Consider the following 24,016-nt stretch of genomic DNA (forward strand, 5'->3'; position numbering starts at 1 on the left):
TTTATTTTTATTTTTCAGCCTTTTTGTTTTCAAGGTGGAAAATAAAAAATTGAGTCTCCATTCCAGAGCTCTTAAAAAGTACTCTTATTGGTACCACTCAGTGCATTGATTAAAATCATTATTGCTCCTAAGCTAATATCGAAATAGCCCTAAGTGCCCAGTGAAGTTTATATTTATTATTGAGTTATACATTTGTGATTTCACTTGATTTCAGCCTAGTCACATAAACATGCCCTAGAACTAGCCACAAGGGTACAAACATGTTAAAACATAAACTAATCAGTCATTTAATTACCTGAAAATTTATTTTAATTTACTCTTCATTTACTTCAGGAAATGCATATTAAAATCCTTATAATCTGAAATTCAGCTAACTAGAAACTAATCCCATTTTCCTCTTTACTTCTTAACCTTTCCTTTAAAAATTACCATGGGTTCTGAGATTTATTTAATAAAATAATTTTATTACTTAAATGAATACATTTTTAACTGGGTATGTATGTATGCCAAAGACCCAAACCCATTAGTATATTGATAGTATCGATAGTGCATTAGGTTCCTAATGCAGTGAGGGAATGTGATCATTTAGTTTTGAATAATAAAGAAATAAATTACATTCACATTAGTTTGTAGTGCTAAGCATAACTTTGTATACAGTGCATCTTTGGAAACTGGTCATTCATATCTAGAATATGTAGTAGTAGTCTATGAACTAGAATATTCCATTAATTGAAATAACTGATATCTTAGGCACCATGGGTAAAATGATATTTGTACTCATAAAATAGTATCTATCAAATTGCAGCTTATCATTTTTAAATTAAAATTAAATCATCTGTAGGGTATTTTTTGCATTTGGAGTTAAAAGTCATGTTTATATTTTATGATATTGAAACTTTTTCCTCAACATACATAGTTTTCCAGAGATTTTCAGAAATTAATCTTTTTGCTCTTATAAAAATTGCCTTGCCCCTAAGTCTATGGTGTCTACAGCCAATAATCCATCAATTTGTCTATATAGTCAGATCACTAGACAAAGTTTCTAGTAATTACAGGTAACTACTATTATTTTTTGAAGAAATTAAAAGTTATTTTGGCAGTTCATTTCATTGAATAAAACATTTACATTAGAAATGATAGTTTCTCATTTAAAATCAAAAGATAAAAACAGATCTAACTTCTTCCATATATTTAAAGAAACCTAAAATAATCTGTATTATTAAAAGGATGCTATACTAGTTTCTCCAACAATATTCACATCACTAGAGACTTTTCTAAATAAGCATAATCATTAATCGCATGATTTGTATGTCTCTTATTTATGACAGCAGTCTTTCCCTAGAATGACTTTTTGTCTGTGGATAGGACAGAGCAAAAAAAGATCAAGTCAGGGAAAAACGATAAATACATTTATAAATCAGAATCATGCTTATTCCTCTGTTCTACAAAGTAAGCATTGTTGATTTAAATAAAATCTGCCACAATATATTAAAACATGCTGAAAAATTCAAGAGATATTTGCATTTTTATGAATTTTGTATGAGATATTTTGTTCTTGATATTTATAATCAATGTGATATAAAATTGTAATAGTAAAATAAAACAACATTTATTCGTAACCCAGTTTTAAAGGGCTTAAGTTGCTGGTTAACCTTTATTAGTCTCACAATCAGAAATAGATACTGCTTCCATCGTTCTTTAAAAATATTTGTGTTATTTGTAATATGTGCCTGTGTGCATAAAAATCGGCCTATGACTTTTAAAGGCTAGAATGGATAGATAGCCCATCTCTACTTCTGCCAAGCCTCCTGGTCAGACAGCTAGAAAGGAGAGAAATCTAAGGCAGACAATGTAAATGCAAATACCTCAGAGGCCAGGCAGGAAACATAAGTGAAGCAAGAAATAAATTGAGAACTGTGGGGTGGCAGTTACTGGGGAGCACAGGCCCAATCTAAAAAGGATAGTAAGCGTTCAGGCATAGCCTTTCATTGCCCCAGAGGAATATCTGCCCGGCAGGTTGTACCTGTTGTATACTGCACACTCTTTGTGGCTCCACTGACATTAAAGTTTAACTGAACAAGGGATGGTCGTACAAATCTGCACAACCTAATGCTGTGGCCCTGATGTCCAGTGTTGCCACGTCGTATGATTTGTTTCCAGATACTCTGGAATCTCCCAATTTTTAAATTTTGTCAACTAATTCAATTTTTTAAAATACCTTTTGAGATATATAGAAAATTCATCCTACCATATATTACATATATTACATATTATATATGTAATCTCATATATAATACCTGGAAGAAAAGGGAAGTTCATTTTCCAAAGTCTAGGTTATTCTGCAGACATACAGAATAATTATATGATCAGAGCAACCAGAGAAGTGTGGTTGGCTAAATCCTTAGAGTAGGTGACAATGTATACAGCCTATGTCGCTGGCAAAAGATCAGGGTTTAGTGGCAAGCCAGTCAGCTAATTTAAGAAAAGTTGTATACCATAGCTTTTAAGAACAAAATTGGAGTTATGTAGCATCTATTCATCTATCCATCATCCACGCCTCTATTCATTTTTCCAAATGCCTATGCTTCACTCCCTCCCTTCTTCTCTCCTTCCTTCTATTCTTAACTGTTTTCCATCTGCCAACCCAGAAACCTACCCATCTATCCATCTATCTATCCGTCTTTCTGTTCATTCAGTCAAACACTTATTGTATGCCACATAGCATCCCATTATTTACACTAGGGATTGCAAACTTAAGACCCAAGGGCTAAATCTAGAATCTAGAAATATTCGTCTAAGAATGTATAAATAAAAACAAAATGTAAACAATTCAAAATTATACTTACTCTCTCTAGTTCCAAGTCCCATAATTCCCTGTTGCCTGGGCTAAATTGTTTCACACGTTTTGTTCAAAAGAGCCCATTTTCATTGAAAGCCTGCTTGCCGACTGCAGGGCTGTAGTGAACAAACAGGCTACGTGCCCAACAACATGTGGACCCTGCAGGCTGCCTTTCTCCTCACCATTTTTGCCTACCTGCCATCCTCAGAATCTCACCTCTGTTCTCTTCTCCAAGCATATCACCTTCAATCACTGCAGGTTTATGATTTCAAAAAATCTAAAACTAAGTTTGTTTCAAGCAACTTCAGCTTTGGCTTGCATTGCAGATCTACCAGATAAAGAAAAGAAAAGTGTGGGAAACTTTCTGGGTGGGGGAGGGGAAGAGAGTTTCAAGAGTTTGGGATTGTTTTTACAGAAAGAAAATAAAACATAGATTTTCACTTTTATTATAAGTAACAAAATTAATACAGACAGTTTACTTGAATTTTAGCATAATGATTATAAATCAGCCTTGGAAATTTAAATCCAGCTCTACCACAAATTATAATCTCTCTATACATTGATATTCTTCTGTCTATAAAATAGGGATAATAATGATAATTATATTGTAGGGTTATGTTTCAATGATAGCATGTTCTATTAAAGCACTCTTACATTAAGGTCTAAGAGCTAGAATAATGCCTAAAACACAGTAAGCACTAAGTTTTATTTGTTATTCCTTGAATTTAATAGTGCAATAGAACAGAATTTAATAGATTTAGTAGAAACAGGAATAAGTTATATGAAGCTATGGCACTTTGAATATCAATTTTGAGAATATTTCAATTGATTATAAACTTTTAGTCCTAAAAGATATAAATTATTTTTAGAAGACCTTGTCAGCTTTATAATTCTTATCATAATATACTTCAATAGGCTTGAATTATCCCATCTAGATTTGAACTTCCAACCAAATCTCTATTATAATTCTTTTTCTTCTACTTCTTTCCCTTCTCTCCTTGAAGTAATTTTAACTGTGCCGACATCTCATTTGTAAATTGTTTCCCAGTTGTTTCTCCTGCATTTTCAGATACAGCGATTAAAAAATTTAATTAAAAAAGTCATGTAATTAAAGAAATGCATTTTTCAGAAACATATTATTCTGCTATGCAAATATCATCATAGGGAAAATTCGAAATTAGCAAATGCATTCACTTAAATTTGGCCTCATGCTGAAAATTGGGGAAAAAAATTTAATTGGCTACTCATGCACCATTATTAATAAATCAGCCCATTTGATGTAAAGATTGATATTATGGTCATTTCAAAAGTGATTTTTGGTTTTGGTAAGTGGGTCCTACAGCATTATGTCTTTATATTTGTGAGTTATTGCAACCTGGCTAGTGTTTTCATTGCTGCCTTATGTTTATTTGCTGCAAATCCCTTTCAAAACTGTGTGCATTGGTTATAATGGTAATGAGGAAGATAACTCAAACTAAAATTCAGATCATAAAAGCTTCAGGGTTTTAGAGAGATAGGGTAAATTTGATTCATTTTCAGCATTTGCAGGCTTAATTATGCATGGGATGAAATATAATAGGCAAATTGCGGCATAATAATAAATAATAAATTTAAAACATATAACCTGTACAATATTTAAATTGGCTTTAATATTCCCAAAATACCACGTTATTGTTTTTCATTCACCTTTTCATCCTCTCTCAGTCCTCTCGCCCTACCATTGGAGGATAATGATTTCACAGGTTCTGGACCCAGTATGATAGTATTCATTTTGGCTTGCTCTACTGTCTCAAATTAACGTCTTTGTTATTGCCGGTTTGTTTTTGTTGTCTTTCACACGTCTTTGACTCGGTAGTTGAAGCAAATGACAGAGATTTTCAAGTGTTGTAAATAACTCCGTAATGGTACTCCACCTGAGAGGATGTTGCCTTAGCTCCATTACCGAGTTTAATCACTGATTATTGTGTCCACAGTCTAATTGTGATAACAGACTAATTGCAGCTGTTACAGCGATGCCAGTTAAGTAATCTGGGGTTCTCAATAGCAGCTTTGTTTTGTAGGGCCATCTCTGACAAGACTCAATTGGCAGATATTTTTCTAACAAATGTTCATCCCAGATGCTGCTAGTATTTAAATAGGATGTGCCAAGATTTAGATAGAAGTATAAAATCATTTGATATTTTAAAATCTAAAAGTCTAAAATAATCTCATAGAAAGAACTGGTTCTGTATGTGGGAAAGTACCCTATTTTGGTAAAATAAATTAGATTTTTCGATGTGTATATGTCAAAGAGAACAGGGACTACATATGTAATATTAATTTAACATTATGGTTGAGCAACTGTGAACATCAGTGCTAACACCCCAAATGTGATATATGTGTCTTCATCATCTCCCATTCAGGTTTTTTTTTTTTTTTTAAGTCAATTACCAATATTTTTGTGTGTGAAATTTTGTAGAATATTTGCTATTCCAAGAAGTCCTGAGAATCTAAACCAGCAATGAAAATCAGTTTGTTTTCTCAGATACCTACTAAGTAAACCAATTTAAAACATGAGAAAATATATCCCCTCTAAATATTCTTCCTACATTTAAATTCCAAGCTGAGGCAGTGCAGAAGTTTCACTTTCTCTTTATGCATAATTTATTGCTTGGTATCCCTCCAAATAAAATTCTTGTATGAATGATCACAACCTCTTCCATGTCTGTGTGATTGCTGCTACAATGAACAGGAAAATAAAACCAAGGGAATGAAAATGAATGTTTTGGTTTCGTTACATTGTTAAGTCAGTTTTGTGCATTGAATTACTTAGCATTTTAATAATAAATGATATTTCTAATTATTTAACATGTGCTCGATATAAAGAAAACATTAACACATTCATATGTTAAAGTCAGAAATAGCAAAGTTGCCAGATGGCTAGTAACCAGATTAAAATGAAATTACAATATTAGTTTTAAAAGAATTAAGCAGGTTTAGATTTTTTTCCAAAGACTTTTATTTATAGGCAGCAGTTAGGGGAAACAAAGTGTACCAGCACACAGTTAAACTGGCTTTTATTCTTCACTTGAGACTAGTTCTAATTGATCACTGTGCTATTGTATGATTTGATTGTGCTGACAGTTACATGCCACTGTTCCCATAATAACAATTTTTCTTCTTTGTTCAAATGAATTTCCTAATTACACGTGTGATGGGATGTTTTAATTCTTTTCCCTTTTCAAATCCACCTTCCTGTTGCAATGCATGATGGGCAGGCTCAATATTGTGCATGACACCCGCTACAAGTGTTGGTAGGTGCCAGCTTTGTTTCTTGATTATCTTAAATCTGTGGTGCACCTCACAGCCCCTCAAAATCCACTGCTAAGTTTAACTTGTATCTATTGGGCAAGTCCATTTCCCTTTTACTAACACCTGTCAATTAAATGTCATTTCTATTTAATTGACATGGACTCACATAAATGTTTTCTTTACACACAAGTTTCCTTTAGTCACCTTTGGTGGATTTTGATTGGACTATGAGTTCTGGTGTGTAAAAAAAAAAAAAAATCTATCTCGTAAAAGTAATACATTGTGTATTTTTATAACAGTAAATAAGAAAAATTACTTTCATTCAAACAGATAACTGTATATATGAAGTAAATACCTGTATTTTGACTTAGATTTTGAATGTCTGACTATGAACACTATATAAAATTCTTGTTTTTGACTTAGCAAATTAAGCCTGTTTGTGTCAATTTTCTTGATTTGATGGTAACAAGCTTTTTTTCCCCTTTTTTTTTCTCTTTCATCTCCCTTCCCTTTCTCTCCTTGGAATGTTGTCCTGCTTTGCGCTGTGATTGCATGTCACTCGCTGGTGATGATGTCCCGTCACATGGCTTATTGCTGTGATAAATACCATGCCCAATTATCTCCTCCATGTTGCCATGGTTTCCATATTGCTACACTCTTCTGTATGTTTGCTTATATGATTTTCCCTCCGAAAGTTCCCATGGTGCACGGTGCTACGCCAGCCACTGTGTCCGCAGCAACAACATCTGCCACAAGTGTTCCCTTCGCTGCAACAGCCACAGCCAACCAGGTTTGCTAATTTACAGCTTTGTTTCTTAAAAACCAACTCTAATAGGGCTCAATCCAACAGCCCTTACGCGCGTGGATTCCCCTTTGAGGTCAGTGGGAATCGTGTGTACGTGAGGGCTGTAATGGGTGTTTAATAGCATGGGGTTTCAAAGATACCTCTTGTTGGCCTACACATTCTCTCTATGATGAGCAGCAGAATGCTTTTTTGCCATTTATAAGTGCTCCAAAGTTGTCGCAGCTCCATTTCTAAAGCTACTAAAATGATATTTACACAAGCAATTCTCATTTGGTCTCAACCAATCATGCAGGTTATTTTGACCAATCAAAAATGTAGGTCATTTTAAGGTTTTTATTATAACCGTTTGGTATCTATATAATTTCTCAATTCTTGCCTCAATTCTTAAGAAAAAGTAAAATATTTAAATGTGTAACATATGCCACAAATGACCACTCTTGTAAATAGTTTGGTATAAATTTATTACAGTTTTATTTGTACGATAAGCAGGTTATATATTCACAATAAATTAAATTTGTGTCCAAGTTTTGATTCTCAATGTTTCAAGTTAAAAAAAAAATCCTAAGTGCTCATTTTTCTATAATTACCCAGCATAAATGTTGGGGAGTTATAAAGGGGCGGGGGGGGGGGGGAAAGATATCAAACACGGTAAATTGAGTCATTCTGTGTCCAATAAAATTTTATAGAGTAACAATTACAGAGGTTACTTTTAAGTAAAAGGGATCTGTTTCAGAAATTTAAATTTCATGATGTACAAGAATGGCGTTAAAAATTAACATTGATTCAGCGAGCAGTTTCTGATCCTATTTAAAGTTATGTTCTAAAAAATACTGGTTGAATTAAAGTAAAATTTGTATAAAGTAGGTTTTGGCTTCAATATGCAAATATGTTTGTTATGAAAGTGAAATTGATTAGGGTTAATAGCATAGGAAAAAATTTAGAGCCAAAACAAATTTTAGATAACCCACAGACTGAGGTAAAATGTAGCCAGATAAATCTCAAAAGAACCAGTATCACATGGGAGTCAACATGTGGCCCCTTGTGCAGAGAAGACCAGTTAAGTGCCATCTAAATTTGTAGTTATTGCTGTAAGGAGTAGCCACCCTTGTTTCTGTAATACACTATGTACTGTGGAAGAAGAACTAACTGTACGTTATTAGTATAACCATTAAAAATATTCAAAAGCAGTGTGCCAAAGGAATGTATCTTAAAGTTTCAGGCAAGTTTTAAACATGTCTTGGCAAAGATCATTAGTTTTTCTGAAGCTTGTCAAAATAGCCCTAGATTTATGCTAACACATCAGACTCATTTACAAGAATGCTAGATTGTGCATATGTGGCACGTTAGTAAGTAATAATCAATGGTAGAAATTTCTTAATTGGATTCAATGCCATCCATTTATGGTGTAGGTCAATGATGCTGAACTCTCTTGTGTGTACCATGTATGACTGTAGAATTGCTGGTGTAAGCAGAACTATAGCAAAGCAAATTTCAACATGCCCTTGGCCACCTGGATTGTAGGGGACACTTTACTTTTTGCATTGTGCTGTGACCATTTCATGCATAATCTTGGATCTTCATACTGTTTTACAACCAAAAGAAAGAAAAGGGAATGGATATATATATACACACATATATTATATCTACATATACATACATATGTATATGCCTACAGTACATTAGCGATGCTGGAAATAGCTGATGCCACAAAATGCAGCCTGCATGCATGCAGAAGTTTATAGCTGGCCCTTCATCTGCATCGATTGGTGTTGAAGGTCCTTGGTATGTTTCGACAGCCCCATCCTTGATGCTTCTACACAGTTGGGTGCAACATCCTGTCCTGCAGCAGCAGGAAAAATGGTATGAGAAGCTTCATTATGCTTGGAGCACATTTTCGTGCCATTTGCCAATGCTGTAAAATTGTGTAAAGATGTCAGCTGAGAAATGGAAATAAAATAGAAACATATTAATTTACACTCCAGATTGTGGATTGTACTGTGTTGAATTAGTCTAGTATATCTAAATTGAAACAACAACAACAACAAAATGCCTTTATGTTTGTGATTTCACTCTTCTCCCATCAACCTTGCTGAAATGAGTTTAGTGCCATATTATAGATGAGGAAACTTAAGCATAGAGTAATTAAATGCTCTGCTCAAGGTTGCACTGTCAGGAAATGGATCATTAGTGCTAGAACCCATTATTTCAGCCCTCTGATGGCCTTAATCTATCATGCTGCCTCCCCAGGTTAGCAGCCATAATCCTGGTGGGTTGGAGGTGACTTGGGCTACAAATTGGTAGTTTTTGACTTTTGGGACTATTGAAATAAGTCACCTCTATATTGGTCTCTTATTGTATTTTCTCTCAAGTTTTTTTAATTCTCTCATCCACTTGAAATACAATAAATTGTGCAATCAGCATTCAGAAATAGGTTGTGACATAAATTAATGCTCTTATCTGTTTTTTTTTTTGAAATACTCCTCTATAATTCCTACCTGGTATTTTGAATTGGGAAACAAGAGTTAGACACCATAAGTTGAACAAAAAATGTTAAAAATTGGTTGTACAAAATTAGGCAAGACATTTCCTATTTTGATTTCTGGATTACTGAATAACCAAAACCACAGAGTGTGTGTGTACGTGTGTGTGTGTGTGTGTAGGCCAACAAAAAGGGCTTCTTTCAATTACTGCTCTGCATGAAATTTTGATAGTTTTACTTCTCTTCCTAAAAACCAATAACATTTATAGAATAGTAATTAACACAAAGATTAAAAAATGAGTTGCTACTTTGCCATTAAGTTTACATTAACTTACTATTATGTTGACCAGATAAGGACTATCACCTCACAGCTGAATTTCACTTTTCTTAAAAAATTTAATATTAAAATGTTTTCATCTCTTGGTTGTTGGCTTGCTTGCATGGATCATTCATTAAATAATTTTTTATTTGCTAGATACCCATAATATCTGCCGAACATCTGACTAGCCACAAGTATGTTACCCAGATGTAGAATTTTCATCACTAAACAGTAAGTTTATTATGTAATACAGAGTATATATTCGTGGTGGTTTTTTAAGATAACAATTGTGTAATGCAATTAAGGATTTTTTTGCAAATTTTCAGAGAAAATACATTTTTATCTTAGATGGGTTATGAGGAATTTTATCATACAAGTTTGTAATACATATGTTAATTTCACTTACATATACATAATACTTAGGGAAAATAAACTTTGTTTTTAATTCATATTAGAAATAAACAAGTACAAAGAAGAAATATTTAAAACTAATTAGAAGAAGTAGATTAGAGGCTGGCAAACTTTTTTGAAAAAGACCAGATAGTAAATATTTTTTTCTGTGTGGGCTATCTGGTTTCTGTTGCTGCTCTTTTCTGTGACAGCTACTCACCTCTGCTGTTGTGCCATGAAAGCAACCAGAAACAATGTGTAAATGAAAGGATGAGGCTGTGTTCCAATAAAACTTTATTTGCAAAATTAGGCAGCAGGCCAGATTTGGCTCACAGGCAGTAGTTTCCTGATTCCTTCTGTTGATCATCATTGATTTTATTTTAAAATTTTTTTCCAAAATCCTAAATGAGAACATGTCCCAACTTCACCCCATGCTTCACCACCCACAAGGTCTTTAAAATGTAAAGAGTCTGACTTTCAATAAATATTTATAAATACATATATTCATACACACATATTTACATATCCCAATTAATGGTAGGTACTTTGAAATAGTCATCTTGGAGGATCATATAATTCTGAAAATGTTGCCATTTCTTAAAAATGGTTTGAAGGTCTGGTGGTTTGCCTCAGGTACATTGACTTACATGCTTGCGAAGGTTTTTCATCCTGAGAAGTTATATTTTATTCAGTATGCGTGCACCTAATTATTTTTTTGTATTTAAAAAGAGCCACAACATTTAAAACTGCATCTGGTAAATCAGATGGGTGATTATTCTTCATTGCTTCCTTTCATTCATGTATCTCTTCATTAACACATTTACAAATGACTTTTTGGTGCCACTATGAGTTAGTTACCATGTCAGTGAAATAAAGATGACTAGACAGTGAGGTTAAAATGTAAATTTTTACGCATTATTAAAATAAGAGAGGTTTGAACAAATTTCTCTTGGAGCAAAGAAGGAGCAACTCTCCCAACAGAATCAGAAAGTAAGTGAATTTTGGACAATGTAGTTTGTTACAGTGAGAAGGGAGGAGCTGGAGAACTGCATCTGGTAAATCAGATGGGTGATTATTCTTCATTGCTTCCTTTCATTCAATGTATCTCTTCATTAACACATTTACAAATGACTTTTTGGTGCCACTATGAGTTAGTTACCATGTCAGTGAAATAAAGATGACTAGACAGTGAGGTTAAAAATGTAAATTTTTACGCATTATTAAAATAAGAGAGGTTTGAACAAATTTCTCTTGGAGCAAAGAAGGAGCAACTCTCCCAACAGAATCAGAAAGTAAGTGAATTTTGGACAATGTAGTTTGTTACAGTGAGAAGGGAGGAGCTGGAGCCTTGAAGAAGGGACAGTGTGTTGAGTCAAAAGATGTGGCAGAGAACCGGTTTAGAGACTCTGGTGTTAATAATCCATAACAAGAGATGGACAGAAGTTGAGCTCATGCAAGGGAGGATAGACACATTCCGAGAGTCATTTATGAAAGAAATGATAGACACCATCTGAGATGTACTACCAAAGACATGCAGCAATCATGAATTAAATGATTTTTTTTTTTGGTCTATTTTATAAGCTCTCTATGCAGTTCCGATAATAGGTTTTATTATTCTAAATGATAGCTACATTTTTGAATAAGCACATTACTTTGTAGTATGTAGATGTAGAAGAAGAATTCTTTTGACATGTTAAAATCTGTTTCAAGCTTTTATAGTCAATTGGATATGTTTCATAGGTATGTAACTATGTTCTATTTCTTAGTAATCCAGTTGAAAAAAAAAATGATAACAAATGGCCATAAGGCCAATAATTAGAGAACTGGTGGATTTGTCTGTGTTGAAACTTAGGCTCTTAATGCTCTGTTTATATAATATGATTGTTCATTTTCAGGAAAATTGTAATATTTAAACTAGGTTTTGAGTGCAGCAAAATGGTGCTTTATTTCATTCTCAGGGTTGTATTCTAAAGTATACTTTTAATATGTAAAAATACTCTGACGAGAACAAATTTCATATAAAAACTGGAACGTTTTGCAAGTACAACGTAATATCTATTCAACCTTTTTTCATCAGGAGCATAAGGAATTATATTGATTTTTCTTGACTTGAGGGGAAAAAATCACTTTCAGCTTTATCCAAAATAGTCCCTTGAGTATCATTTTTTCCCCCAAACACATACTGTGCTATTCAAGCACCCAAATATAGATGCTCCTCGACTTATGGTGGGGTTACATCCCGATAAACCCATTATAAGTTGAAAGTATCCTAAGATGAAAATGCATTTAGTACATGTAACCTACTGAACACCATAGGTTGGCCTAGCTGGTTTCTACTAAGTAATTTTCATTTTCGTACCATTGTAAAGTCAAAAAAATCTTAACTCGAACCATTGTGAAATTAGGAACCGTCTGTATTGTGAATCATGTTTAATAGAATCGTGACTCTATTAACAGGACTTGTTGCATGGATTTTAATTTTGTAGACCAAATCATTACTCTTGAAACCTATTAAACTTTAGAGGAGAAATAAAGTGAGTTTAAATTCTGCTCAACAATGATAGTACTAAAAAAGAGCTCCAGTATAGTATACCCCTTGATTCTGCAAATTTATTTTATAGTTTTAGCTTAGTATTGAGTAGTGTTTTAGCAGAGTCTACAATTTTATTAAGCTCTATATCTCATTTTATTCTCAGAGAGATAATAAATAAATTTCGACCCATTTGTACTTGTGACGTGCTTTTGTTTTTATATGAAGATAGTATAATGATGTACATGTTCACACTTTCAATCAAGAAATAGAATTTTCATATTAAATATATATTGGAAACTGCTTTTAGATATTGTTTGTTTTAACAAAGATTATCTCTTTTTCCCTTATAGATCATACTAAAGAGGAAAGGACAGTGTGCTTGGTTAGAGTAAAGGACGAGGTCATTAGCCATATTGTATATACCGTCAAGCAACACACACAAAAACCCCTCAGCCACAAGACATCCACATATTGCATGTTAACCAGAAGAAAAGACAACATGGAAATCCACTGCACACTGTTGCCTATACACTTTGTACATTTAATTGATATTTGTGCTGAGGTGATATTCCTGTCTAAAAGAACAACATTGTCTTTCTTTTCTAGCACAGAGTTATGCATTAAAATATGCATACCTAATTAGTTTCCTATATATTCATGCCATCTTGAAAAGACAGACTGTGGTGTAACCATGACTCTATTATGTATTGGTACGTCTGTAGACCAAGATATAATTTTTTAAAAATAAGTTTATTTCTTTCAAGGTTTACAAATAACAAAGGTGCACCTTGTATTTAAAATTGCCATTATAGATGAGAGCGTGCATGCACAGTCATTTTTGTTTAAGAGTAATATTTTTAATGTAATAGATTGTAAGATGTGGTGAGGGAGGGATCTGACAGAGATGAATGTGCCAAGCAAAACCACAACTGTGTATCTTTTAAAGCACATCATGGCTTTAAGTACCATGTTGTTAAGGATTCTCATGAAGTGCCATAGACTGTACATCAAATTAGAGTATTATTTCTTCAGTGTTATTGTTTTCGGAGCCACATTTTGTTGCTTATTTGCTAGTACTAATCAGTCAAAGGGCACCATTCTTTTTTTTTTTTTTTTTGGAAACCAAAGCTGTCTCAGAAATGGCCAATTTAACTTTACAGTAACAATAGACAGCACAACACACAAATTCTCTCAATGCAGATAAACTCACACATACTGGAGATATATATAGTAGATATATATAAAAATTATTTTAATGCATTGTAGTATAATATTTATGCATACTATACTGTATAACATGTTATTCAAAAGGGATATGCCATTTCTGAGACACGATAACAAAAAAAAAGTTTGAGGAAATTATTTTGCTTCTATTTATAGCTCTGTCAAAAGTCAAAAGACTATAAATGCTTTGCAAAAATGGTTTCACGTTTGCTTAAATGCTTCATCACAGTCACGTTTAAAATAGTGACTCTAAACAAAGAAGAAAGCAGCACTGTCATCAGATGCATGATAAACCAAAATATGAAAATGGGAAATGTTTAATTAACCTAGTAATTGGGTGGGTTAAGTACATGGGTGAATTTTATATGTGATTTGTTTTGTTTTGTTCAGATTAACTGCTTATAGCCTTAGAAAGCCTTTTACAAAATTAAAAAAAAATAGATGTGCATTCAGTTTTTAAGAATGGATTCATCCAAAGGAATTCCTTTTTTGTGGTTTGGATGTTGCAGCTAGTAAAGGATATTTTTGCTCTGTTCAGCAGTTCTAAAAATTGCTGAAGTAGGGGCCAGGTCACTGGTAGTTATGGAATGGGAGAAGTGAAAGTTCTGTTATAGAACTTTCCATACTTCCAAGTTTACTGCAAGTTTTTATGCTTGAGAGAGATGCTTTCTAATATAAGACTGATGTGTTGATTTTACTGATTGTACTGTACATCTATTAAAGCCTTAGATTATTACATTACGGGTTGGAACCCACACCAATGTAATTTCAATCGTGTTAAGAGAGTAATGGTGACTTCACATGTTATTGTAGTTAGTTACATCATAGAATATTACTTATTTTTCTTGTTAAAATGTAGTTTTTCATTTCCTACATTTATTAGATTTCATTTTCTATTAACAATTGAATACCATTTCAGTTTATAGACTCTTGTTTTATTAGATTTTACTGATGAATTTTTCAAAATACAAAAAAAATTAAAGTAGTTTTTCCTTCATAACATACTCAGTTTTGAATTACATGTAGTGTCATGAATATTCGTATTATTGTTAACTAAATGATTTATATTTTGCTGATTTAATATTAAAATGTAAGAATGTCAGTCATTGTTAGTTCTTGTCTAGTTTTCATTAAAAGAACAAAGATCTTTTATATGGATATCTTATAAATATATAATCATTGCTAAGTAAGAAGTTAAGTTGTTGCTATCGCAACAATCCTGGCAGACAATTGAGTAATATTTTGATGATTTATTGTTTGTAATTAGTTATTATAAGAAGATCTAGATCCTAGATATTAGAATAAAATTTATTTTCTACTGTATCCATTTCAAATGTTAAAGTATTGTTTAATATTTTTGAAATCCCTGAATATCAGGCCTTGTTATAAATAAGCTGCATAATCAATAAATAGAACAAGGGACTTTTTGTTGATAATCCAAATACTCAAAGTTTACGTAATGAGAATTATAGCGTGTGTGCAAACTCTTGAGGGTTGATTATGCTGCAATTTAGCATGTTGGAACGTCTAGAGCGAAGGTTGACTTTTTGCACTTCTGTATATAGTCAAGAGAGAAACCTGTATAATAGTAAGATCTTATTTTGAATAAAAACGTCTATAATTACAAGGAGTTTTGTTAAGGCTAATAAAATGACAGACTGAGCAAAATTGCTTGCAAAAGTGGCACAGAGTTAGCACTCCATACCCCTTCAAACATGTTGCTTTGCTTTTTGTGGACAGCTTGTAGTTTGCCAGGATTTTTTCAGCTGGAAAGATATGCCATCCTTCCGAGATCTCATGACTGACAAAAACTCCATTGGGCCAAATCTGCCTGAAGATCATTACCAAAAATAGCAGGTACTTCAACCATTAAGGTGAAATCATGGATAAATATTCCTTACATTTTTCAAAACTACTGCATGTTTAAAAGTTCAACAAAAAAAAAAAAAAGAGAGAAAGAACTATACTAAGGACATATATTATTCAAATCAGTTTCTGCCAATTTCAGTGGTTTATTGTTCACACACACACAAAAAATCTTCAAAACAAGTATTGACTTTCACAAAATTGAAACCATGAACAGGCAAACCAAACAGCACACCGTAGCTATAGTTGTTATGTGATTGTTTTTTTAATTGCTGTAGGATCCTGTTCTTTCAGCAGGTGAAAAAATAAAAAACAGTTCAAATTCCACGGTTTTCATTTTCAACTCAGAATCACTCAAAAAAAGCAAATGTGATAGTGGGCACTTGTTTAATAAATGAGCGTAGCCGGCCTCCAGTCCAGCTGGTTACAATGTTGCACTTATCAGCAACCCTCCTGCTTTCGTCTGCTGAAAGGACAGATGTGCTTGGTTTTACTATTATGTAATCACAACTTACTTTCTGCTTGTAGTTGCTTAAAATTATGTATTTTGTCTTGGGCTGCAATTTGTTTTACGCTTATTTTATTATTACTGCAGTAGTTGACTTTGCTGTATGGAAAAATAAAGTGAAATTGCCCTAATAAAACTTCTCTTTCTTAAGTATATTTGTGTATCGAGATTGAAGAGTGAATTATTTTTGCGCCTTTCAAGTACTCTTGCCTGTCTGTCATGACGAACATATTGATATGAGAATTCATCATCCAGTTTTAACTGATTGCAAGTAAGGCATTCACTATTTTTCTCACTAACTATCCTTTGATACCAACAATCCTGATGTATTGCCATCCTATGACCCTTGTTTCCTGAAAAATCTTGCCCTGACACTTTAAGTGCTCTTTAATACGGTTTTCAGCATAGGGGGTAACACTATAAGAAAAAAGAAATCCTACATCACTGCCTTTATATTAAAGAAATTTTATTTGCTTGACTGCCCCAGGAAGACTAACACTGGAAATCAAGCAATCTAAGAGAATATTTTCATAAAGAAGTAATGATGACACTTGATTCAGAGGGATAACTAGTTTATACACACAGCTTAGCCAGGCTATGACATAACTCACTCCTATGTGGGTTCATGTGAACTTTTAAATGGTGAATTGCAAATTTGGTTGAAGTGAGGCCCGATTTTCCATCAGGGTTTGCATTTTGCAGTTTCTACAGATAGCCAGGGAAAGCCAAAGTTCCAATGTGAAGAAACTTGCTCATTTGATCACTTTGTGCTGCATTGTGTCACTGTATCACCTGATATTTTGGCCAAAGCCACAAATTTCTCCTTTGCAAATCAACGCTTTTTCCCCTAAACTTATCGCAATAAATATAAGTACATTATTTGTACTTAACACAATTCTGTTGCTGGTTGAACATTTCTGTCATTCTCAGTAGACCAAACCATTCAAGGTGCCATTTATCAAAAAGAGAATAACTGTCCTAGTGATGCTTATCTAAAGCTGGGCTTCACAATCTTTTTAAGTAACATCAAAATATTCAGATCCAAAACATCTCTCCAATTGGAAGTACTTTAGATATCTTTAATTGAAAAAATTACAATAATGAAAGCCCATTATAATATTTCCAATACTTTGTGATATTGTATTAATCATAACAGCATGTACATACATATTAAAAACGTCTGAGATTGATTCCTTCACCAGACATTTATCGTTAGGAAGGAGTTATACTACAGAGACCACTAGGGGTCCTCAGTTCACAGGATGGGACCGTTTTTAGAAGTCATCAGTTTTTTATTTGGGAAACAAAATCATTTGTTAGAGCTATGATTTCCTTACAGACCCTAGACACTCGTCGAGTTTACACTTTGAAATGACCCTGAAGGTCAGTGACATATAGAAATCAATAGTTCTATTTAGGTACACTTTTAAACAGGAACTTCCTTCGTATAGGAAATAGTCAATATATACTTGAACCTGTGGGACACTCAGCAACAAGATTTTATTTTTCTACTTATTTATTCTCTGGTGAGCCTGCAGCAGTCACTTTAGTATTTGAGGTGCTCTACAATGTGTTCTGAAGAAAATAGGGTGTTGTTTAAGAATTTGGAAACTTGAAAACCTAGAACATATCCACTTTAAATGTTCAAAGTCTACTATTAACATCATGAAGAGGTCCAAAAATGTGAAATATAGAGTTTCAAAAGTCAAAGTATTGTTTTGAGTTCTCTTGATCTGTCAAAACAACACTGGACCTGACAGAAATGACTTTAAAGTGACCCTGTGCCATCGTCACTGGCCATGCTCCAGCCTCCATGGTTCTTGTCAGCCATTCCTATCAGGGGCCTTAACACCAGCAGCATTTATCATGGGCTGTGAATCTGAAGCTACCCTCGAGCCATGTGAGTCCACGTTGGGCCACAGCCTCCTCCTCTACACTTCTCAGGTATTAGAGACTTCGAGTTCTCACTGGGGCTTGGGAACTCCCCTTCCACGCCTCATGCTGACTTTCTCCATGCTGTCTGCACTTTCGCTGGACGCCCGCATCCTCAGCTGCACAGTCCTGCCCCTGGGCCAGGGTGCTAGCCAACCAAGGGGGCAGGACTTAATTCTTTTTGTCTTCTGAGGAATCACTCTGTTTTCTCCCTTTTTGCTTCATGAAATTTTGCTTAATGTAATATTTTTCTTTTGTGAATTAAATGTGGGGAAATGGAGAAAAACAGCCTGCCCTTTAATTTACCATTTTAAGAAAAAAAAAATGGCAACAGTTAGAACACAGATAAAACCTGTTACCTTTAGTGATCTGTTGAGGTCTTTCAGAAATGGTTTACTGAAGCAAGAATGATCAGTTCCCTTCTCCCTAGCTGTGTTTCATAATGACAAAACATAGAATTTCGTTTTCAGACAGATAAAGAATAAACCGCAAGGTTTATTCATGGTGGTTGGGGGCCACCAGCTTGTTATGCAAATTCTAACTGCCACTCTCCCTCATTTTTGCCCCTTGGTGCAGCTGGGGATGTTGGACTCCTGAATTTGGAACTTAAAAAAGCCTGGTGGCTGGCTTAAACTGCAGCTTTGGGTGGGCTTGTGTGATTCTACTGTAGTGTGCACAATTTCGCTGGAGAGAAATTTTGACTGGCAACAAATACCTGCCTGTACCATTATGAATACATCTCAAAAAAGCAACCACATGTTCTCCATAAGAGGGTCCCACATCTGCATGCCTCCTCAGGCCCAAGTACCTAGCTTATTAAATGTGCCAGATAAACAGCTGCTATGAGGGAATGAAATGTTGAGTTATACCCTCCAACTCAGAGCCAAAAGGCAGTTGCTTGGACTGGGATAACTATGACCAAGATGGCCCGTTGCAGACAGGATGCATTCACAGGAGAGCACTAGGCTCATAATGCACTTAGAAACCAGTGGTCATGGTGGCTCTGAAGATCTGGAAATAGGTGAACAGTCCACAGAAGTACATGCTGAACTTAAGTTTAGAGCGATTTAACCAAGCAGATCTCCAAAGTTCATTTAGAATGGCACATGGTACATGAGTCTGGAAGCGATTATAAGTTTTCTCTTGCCCAAAGTCATATAGTAAGAGGGGAAAAGCTAAGCAGAAAAGCTAGACCCCTGAAATCCCATAATATAACACGACTTTAGGTTTAGGATGAAAGTAGAAGGACATGTAAGGAACTGAAGACTGCAGCAGAGGCTGAACAAAAGACTTAGTAATTGACATCTAGCAGTCACAACCTGGACACTGTGGTTGGGTGGGGCATCATAACAGGAACATCAATGCTTGCCCTGCTTTGCTTTGCCACCGGGCCCCTTCCTCTTTCACAAGTGTAACCACTTGTGGGCTTGGGTGGGCTCTAACGATAAATCAAAGTAGTAACATCTGGGGGAGGAGGGGCTAAAAAAATTGGGGCAGAGAGAAGGACTGGTTTCAACAGCCTCGTGCATGGTAAGGTTAGTTACTGCTCAGGGAAGCCAATATCACAGAAGCTGGTAGGAAACAAACCATTTAGAAATAGAGTATAATCTAAAATGATGTTTTTAAAGACGTGCATTGAAAATTTCTTTAAACGTACAAAAATCAAGGCTACTCATTAGAAATGGCATCAAAGCAGTGAGGAGGCAATGTAGCAGTTACGATCAAGGCCTCTAGACTCAGACCACCTGGATTCACGTCTCAACTTCTCAGCACTTCAGCCTTGGCAAGTTACTCTACCTGTTTGTGACTCAGTTTTCACCTTAAGAAGATAGAAATTGTAGCAAGAATATTTATCTTGTGGGGTCGTTGAGTGGTTCCCAGACTTTGCTGCAGATTGGAATCATCCGGGGGATCTTTAAAAAGTCTTGTTGCTGGGTCCCTAACCCCAGACATTCTGATTTAATCGCTATGAAGGCAACTACTGGGTTATTATACATAAAGTGCTTGGAAACAGTGCTAGCATATAACAAGCAACTGATACACGTTAACTATGGTTGATATTGCATTATTATTATCCATTTTGAGAATTTCTCCACTTAATCTTTTACTTTTCATTCTAGCTCTTCAGTTACACATCCCTTTTAAAGCAACCGTGTATAAGCTATCTCAGTGTTATCTATAGTTCTATCTTTCCTGTTCAGTAGTGAAACTTCATCTTTCTGTAATTTGCTACCAGGTCCCATTTATTACTGCACAGTGAACATTTCAAAAATAGAATCATGCACTTTTTGATTCACTCCGAAAATTTTTATTTCATGTTTTTGCATGGTATGATCACAGACCACATTTAACCCATGTCAATTTGAAAGTAAATGTTTAGACATATCTAAGTTTAACTATTTAAATTTCCCTCTCTATTTAAAATGTGTTCAAAATCAAATAACAGAATGGATGCATTCACTATCATGAAAATTGTGCCATTAAACAATATATTTACGATATTTCATTATACTTATCAAAATAATATTTCTAATTATATTTGAGTGGCACTAATATATTTCTATATCACATTTTATCAAAGGTTTATTTTAGATGCTTAAATTAGCACTGACTCAGCACCATAAACACATATAAAAGTACCTAGCTATTTGCCAGGTGCCAGGCTAGGCTCTGAGATCCAAGGTTGAATGGTAAAAACCTCACAGAGCAATGATTCAAACAAGATATATAGAATACTGAGAACACACTAATCTAGTTTTTCCCACCTCCCACACCTGTCCCAAGTCCTTAAAGTATACTACAAAACAATGTAGAATAAAATTAAATGGAAACTACCCTCTCTTTTTTAATATATGACTATTCATTATCCAACTCATTTTATCCTTACGAAGTAATCTGAACATGGAAAAGTATTCATGAATAAATATGTTCATTGCAACATTTCTTTCATAATAGCAAAAATCAAGAATAGTGCTTGTTTTGATAGTTAGGAAGTAACTAAGTAAAGTATTATAGAGTGCCATGTACTAAAAAGCATTTTTTAATAAATTAAACACATGGGAAGCAATTTTAGTAGTAGGATTATAGGATACTTTTAAAAAACTCTGGGCTTTCAAAATTTCTATTTGTTTTAGTAAACATTTGTTGCTTTTTATTTAAATTACTTCATATCCTTTTCCTTTATTTTTTACTTTGAATTCATTTACATTTTTCTTAGACCATTCACTGTTTAAGTAAGTCAATTTGCCAAATTTAGAATATTAAAATGTCTTATAAAACATATCAGGTTATGTAAATTATGTATGTTGTTTTAGGGAAGAATAGTAAAAGGATAATTACTAAGTCTCTTTTAGTGTAATCTTTGGTCTTTTCTAAAATTATAACTAGTTTCCATGGGATTATATAATCCTCTATTTACATTTTATTTATAGCATAACTTTCTACTTTAAATTATCAACCAATTAATTTATTTAGGTGGTTTTCTTCTTACTCTTCCCACCCTCCAACAGATACCTGAATTCATCAAAATAGGTTAACATATTTATTATAATTTTATTGAGAAAGAAATCTAAATGTGTACTACATACCTTAGGAAAAAATTGCTATCAGGGTCACTGTATTAACCAGAAAGATGAGGGCAAAGTGCTGTTCTCCAAGGAGATGACATTTGAGCAGAGACCTGAATGAAGTGAAGAAGGCGTAACATGTGGTAGTAGCTGGCATACCCTTTCCAGCCATCTTTCCTACTGAATGCTGATCCATGCTTTCTGCTAAATTAAATGCCACTGCATCCAGAAGCATTCTTCTCTTCCCTCCTGACACTGTAAAGGCGACATTAATTATTGCATGCTCTATTTTCTTAGGACTTAGTGCTTTTACCTCTACGTCACTACTACTTTTTTCTTCCTGATAATACAGGCTAGTTTACAATTCTGAATCTTCCCAAAGAAAGGTGCTTTCTTACTAGGAGGAACCAATCCTACTCATCTTTGTGTGGCACTCAGTGACTCACACCAACTTTTGTAGTTAGTATGCACTGGTTGAATGTTTGTTTACCCGAATTTTAATTAAATCTATCTCCTAGCCTTGATAGAAAATGCAGATCAGGTACATTGTATCGAACTCTACTTTTCGGGCTGTCAAAACAATACAACTGCTGATTATTCAGGATGATTAAGAGAATCTCAATATCTTGCATTTCTTGAAAAATAGTCTAGAGAAATGAACTGGGATTTCCCAGCCCACAACTCACTCCAAACCATCTTAACTGTACCACTAAATATGGTAATTTAGAATGTGTTTAATTAAAACTTCCCTTCCTTCTTCAATATAAAAATGTGATTACCTAACTCATTGTCTACAGAGAAGAGAATGTAGGAAGGAATATACTGGTAGATGTGGTATACCTTATGAACATACCTTTTATATTAGTAATAGAGTACAATGGTTTTATATATATATATATATATATATATATAAAATTTATGGAGTGATTCCCCTGATCGGACTAGTACCCACCTGTCACAATACATGGTTATTACAGTATTACTGACTCTATTCCCTATGCAGTACTTTACATCCCCACAACTATTATATAACTACTAATTTGTACTTATTAATCACTTGACCTTGCTCACGCAGCCCCCCAGACCTCCCTTCCATCTGGCAATCATCAGTTTGTTTCCTGTATCTATGAGTCTGTTTCTGCTTTGTTTATTTATTTTGTTCCTTAGATTCCACATAGGATTAAAATTATATGGCATCTGACTTTTTCGGTCTGACTTATTTCATTTAGCATAATACCATCTAGGTCCATCTATGTTGTTGCAAATGGTAGATTGCATTATTGTATGTGTGTACCACAACTTCTTTATCTGATTGTCTGTTTATGGGCACTTAGGTTACTTTCACATCTTGGCTATTATAAATAGCACTGCTGCCAACACAAGGGTGTGTATATCTTTTCAATTTAGTGTTTTGGATTTCTTTGGATAAATACCCAGAAGTGGCATTGCTGGATCATAAGATAGTTCTATTTTTAATTTTTTAAGGAAACTCCATACTGTTTTCCCACAGTGGCTGCACCAATTTGCAATCCCACCAACAGTATATAAGAGTTCCCTTTTCTCCACATCCTCGCCAACCCTCGTTTTTTGATTTATTAATAAAATACATTGTAAGAGGTGTGAGGTGATATCTCATTGTGGTTTTATTTTGCATTTCTTGATAATTAGTGTTGTTGAGCATCTTTTCATATATTTATTGACCAGCTGTATATCCTCCTTGGAGAAATGCCTATTTAGGTCCTCTGCCCATTTTTAAATTGAATTGTTTGTTATTTGGTGTTGAGTTGTATAAGGTTTTTATAAATTTTGGATATTAACCCCTTATCAGATACACCATTGGCAAATATCTTCTCTCATTCAGTAGGTTGTATTTTCATTTTGTTGATGGTAGTCCCATCTGTTTCTTTTTTATTTTGTTTTCTTTACCTGAGGAGATATATCAGAAAAAATATTGCTAAGAGCAATATCAGAGAGTTTGTTGCCTATGTTTTCTTCTAGGAGATTTATGGTTTGGGGAATTATATTTAAGTCTGGAATTCATTTTGAGTTTATTCTTGTATATGTTGTGAGAAGGTGTTCCAGTTTTTTCCTTCCTTCCCTTTTTCCTTCCTTCCTTCCTTCCTTCCTTCCTTCCTTCCTTCCTTCCTTCCTTCCTTCCTTCCTTCCTTCCTTCCTTCCCTCCGTCCCTCCTTCCCTCCTTCCCTCCTTCCCTCCTTCCTTTTCTTTTTCTTTTTTCTTTTTTTGCAATTATCTGTCCAGTTTGC

The 24,016-nt window shown here is 34.2% G+C and overlaps 1 protein-coding gene across 30 annotated transcripts in view; it reads left to right on the plus strand.

Moving 5' to 3' along the window:
• MBNL1 (muscleblind like splicing regulator 1) overlaps window positions 1-16,407 on the plus strand; it is a 190,525-nt gene extending 174,118 nt beyond the window's left edge. For 17 of the 30 annotated variants that reach the window (XM_036218714.1, XM_036218745.1, XM_036218742.1 and 14 more), the window contains 4 exons: window positions 6,097-6,132; window positions 6,826-6,920; window positions 9,890-9,964; window positions 13,007-16,407. In XM_036218714.1, coding sequence (XP_036074607.1) covers window positions 6,097-6,132; window positions 6,826-6,920; window positions 9,890-9,946 — 188 coding nt within the window. In that variant the 3' untranslated portion in view covers window positions 9,947-9,964; window positions 13,007-16,407. The remainder of the gene's footprint in view (window positions 1-6,096; window positions 6,133-6,825; window positions 6,921-9,889; window positions 9,965-13,006) is intronic. The other 13 variants (XM_036218724.1, XM_036218718.1, XM_036218743.1 and 10 more) reach the window with 3 other exon arrangements.
• The last annotated feature ends 7,609 nt before the right edge of the window (window positions 16,408-24,016 follow it).

Source organism: Rousettus aegyptiacus, unplaced genomic scaffold (genome assembly GCF_014176215.1).
Source record: "Rousettus aegyptiacus isolate mRouAeg1 unplaced genomic scaffold, mRouAeg1.p scaffold_m13_p_4, whole genome shotgun sequence".
NCBI classification, from domain to species: domain Eukaryota; kingdom Metazoa; phylum Chordata; class Mammalia; order Chiroptera; family Pteropodidae; genus Rousettus; species Rousettus aegyptiacus.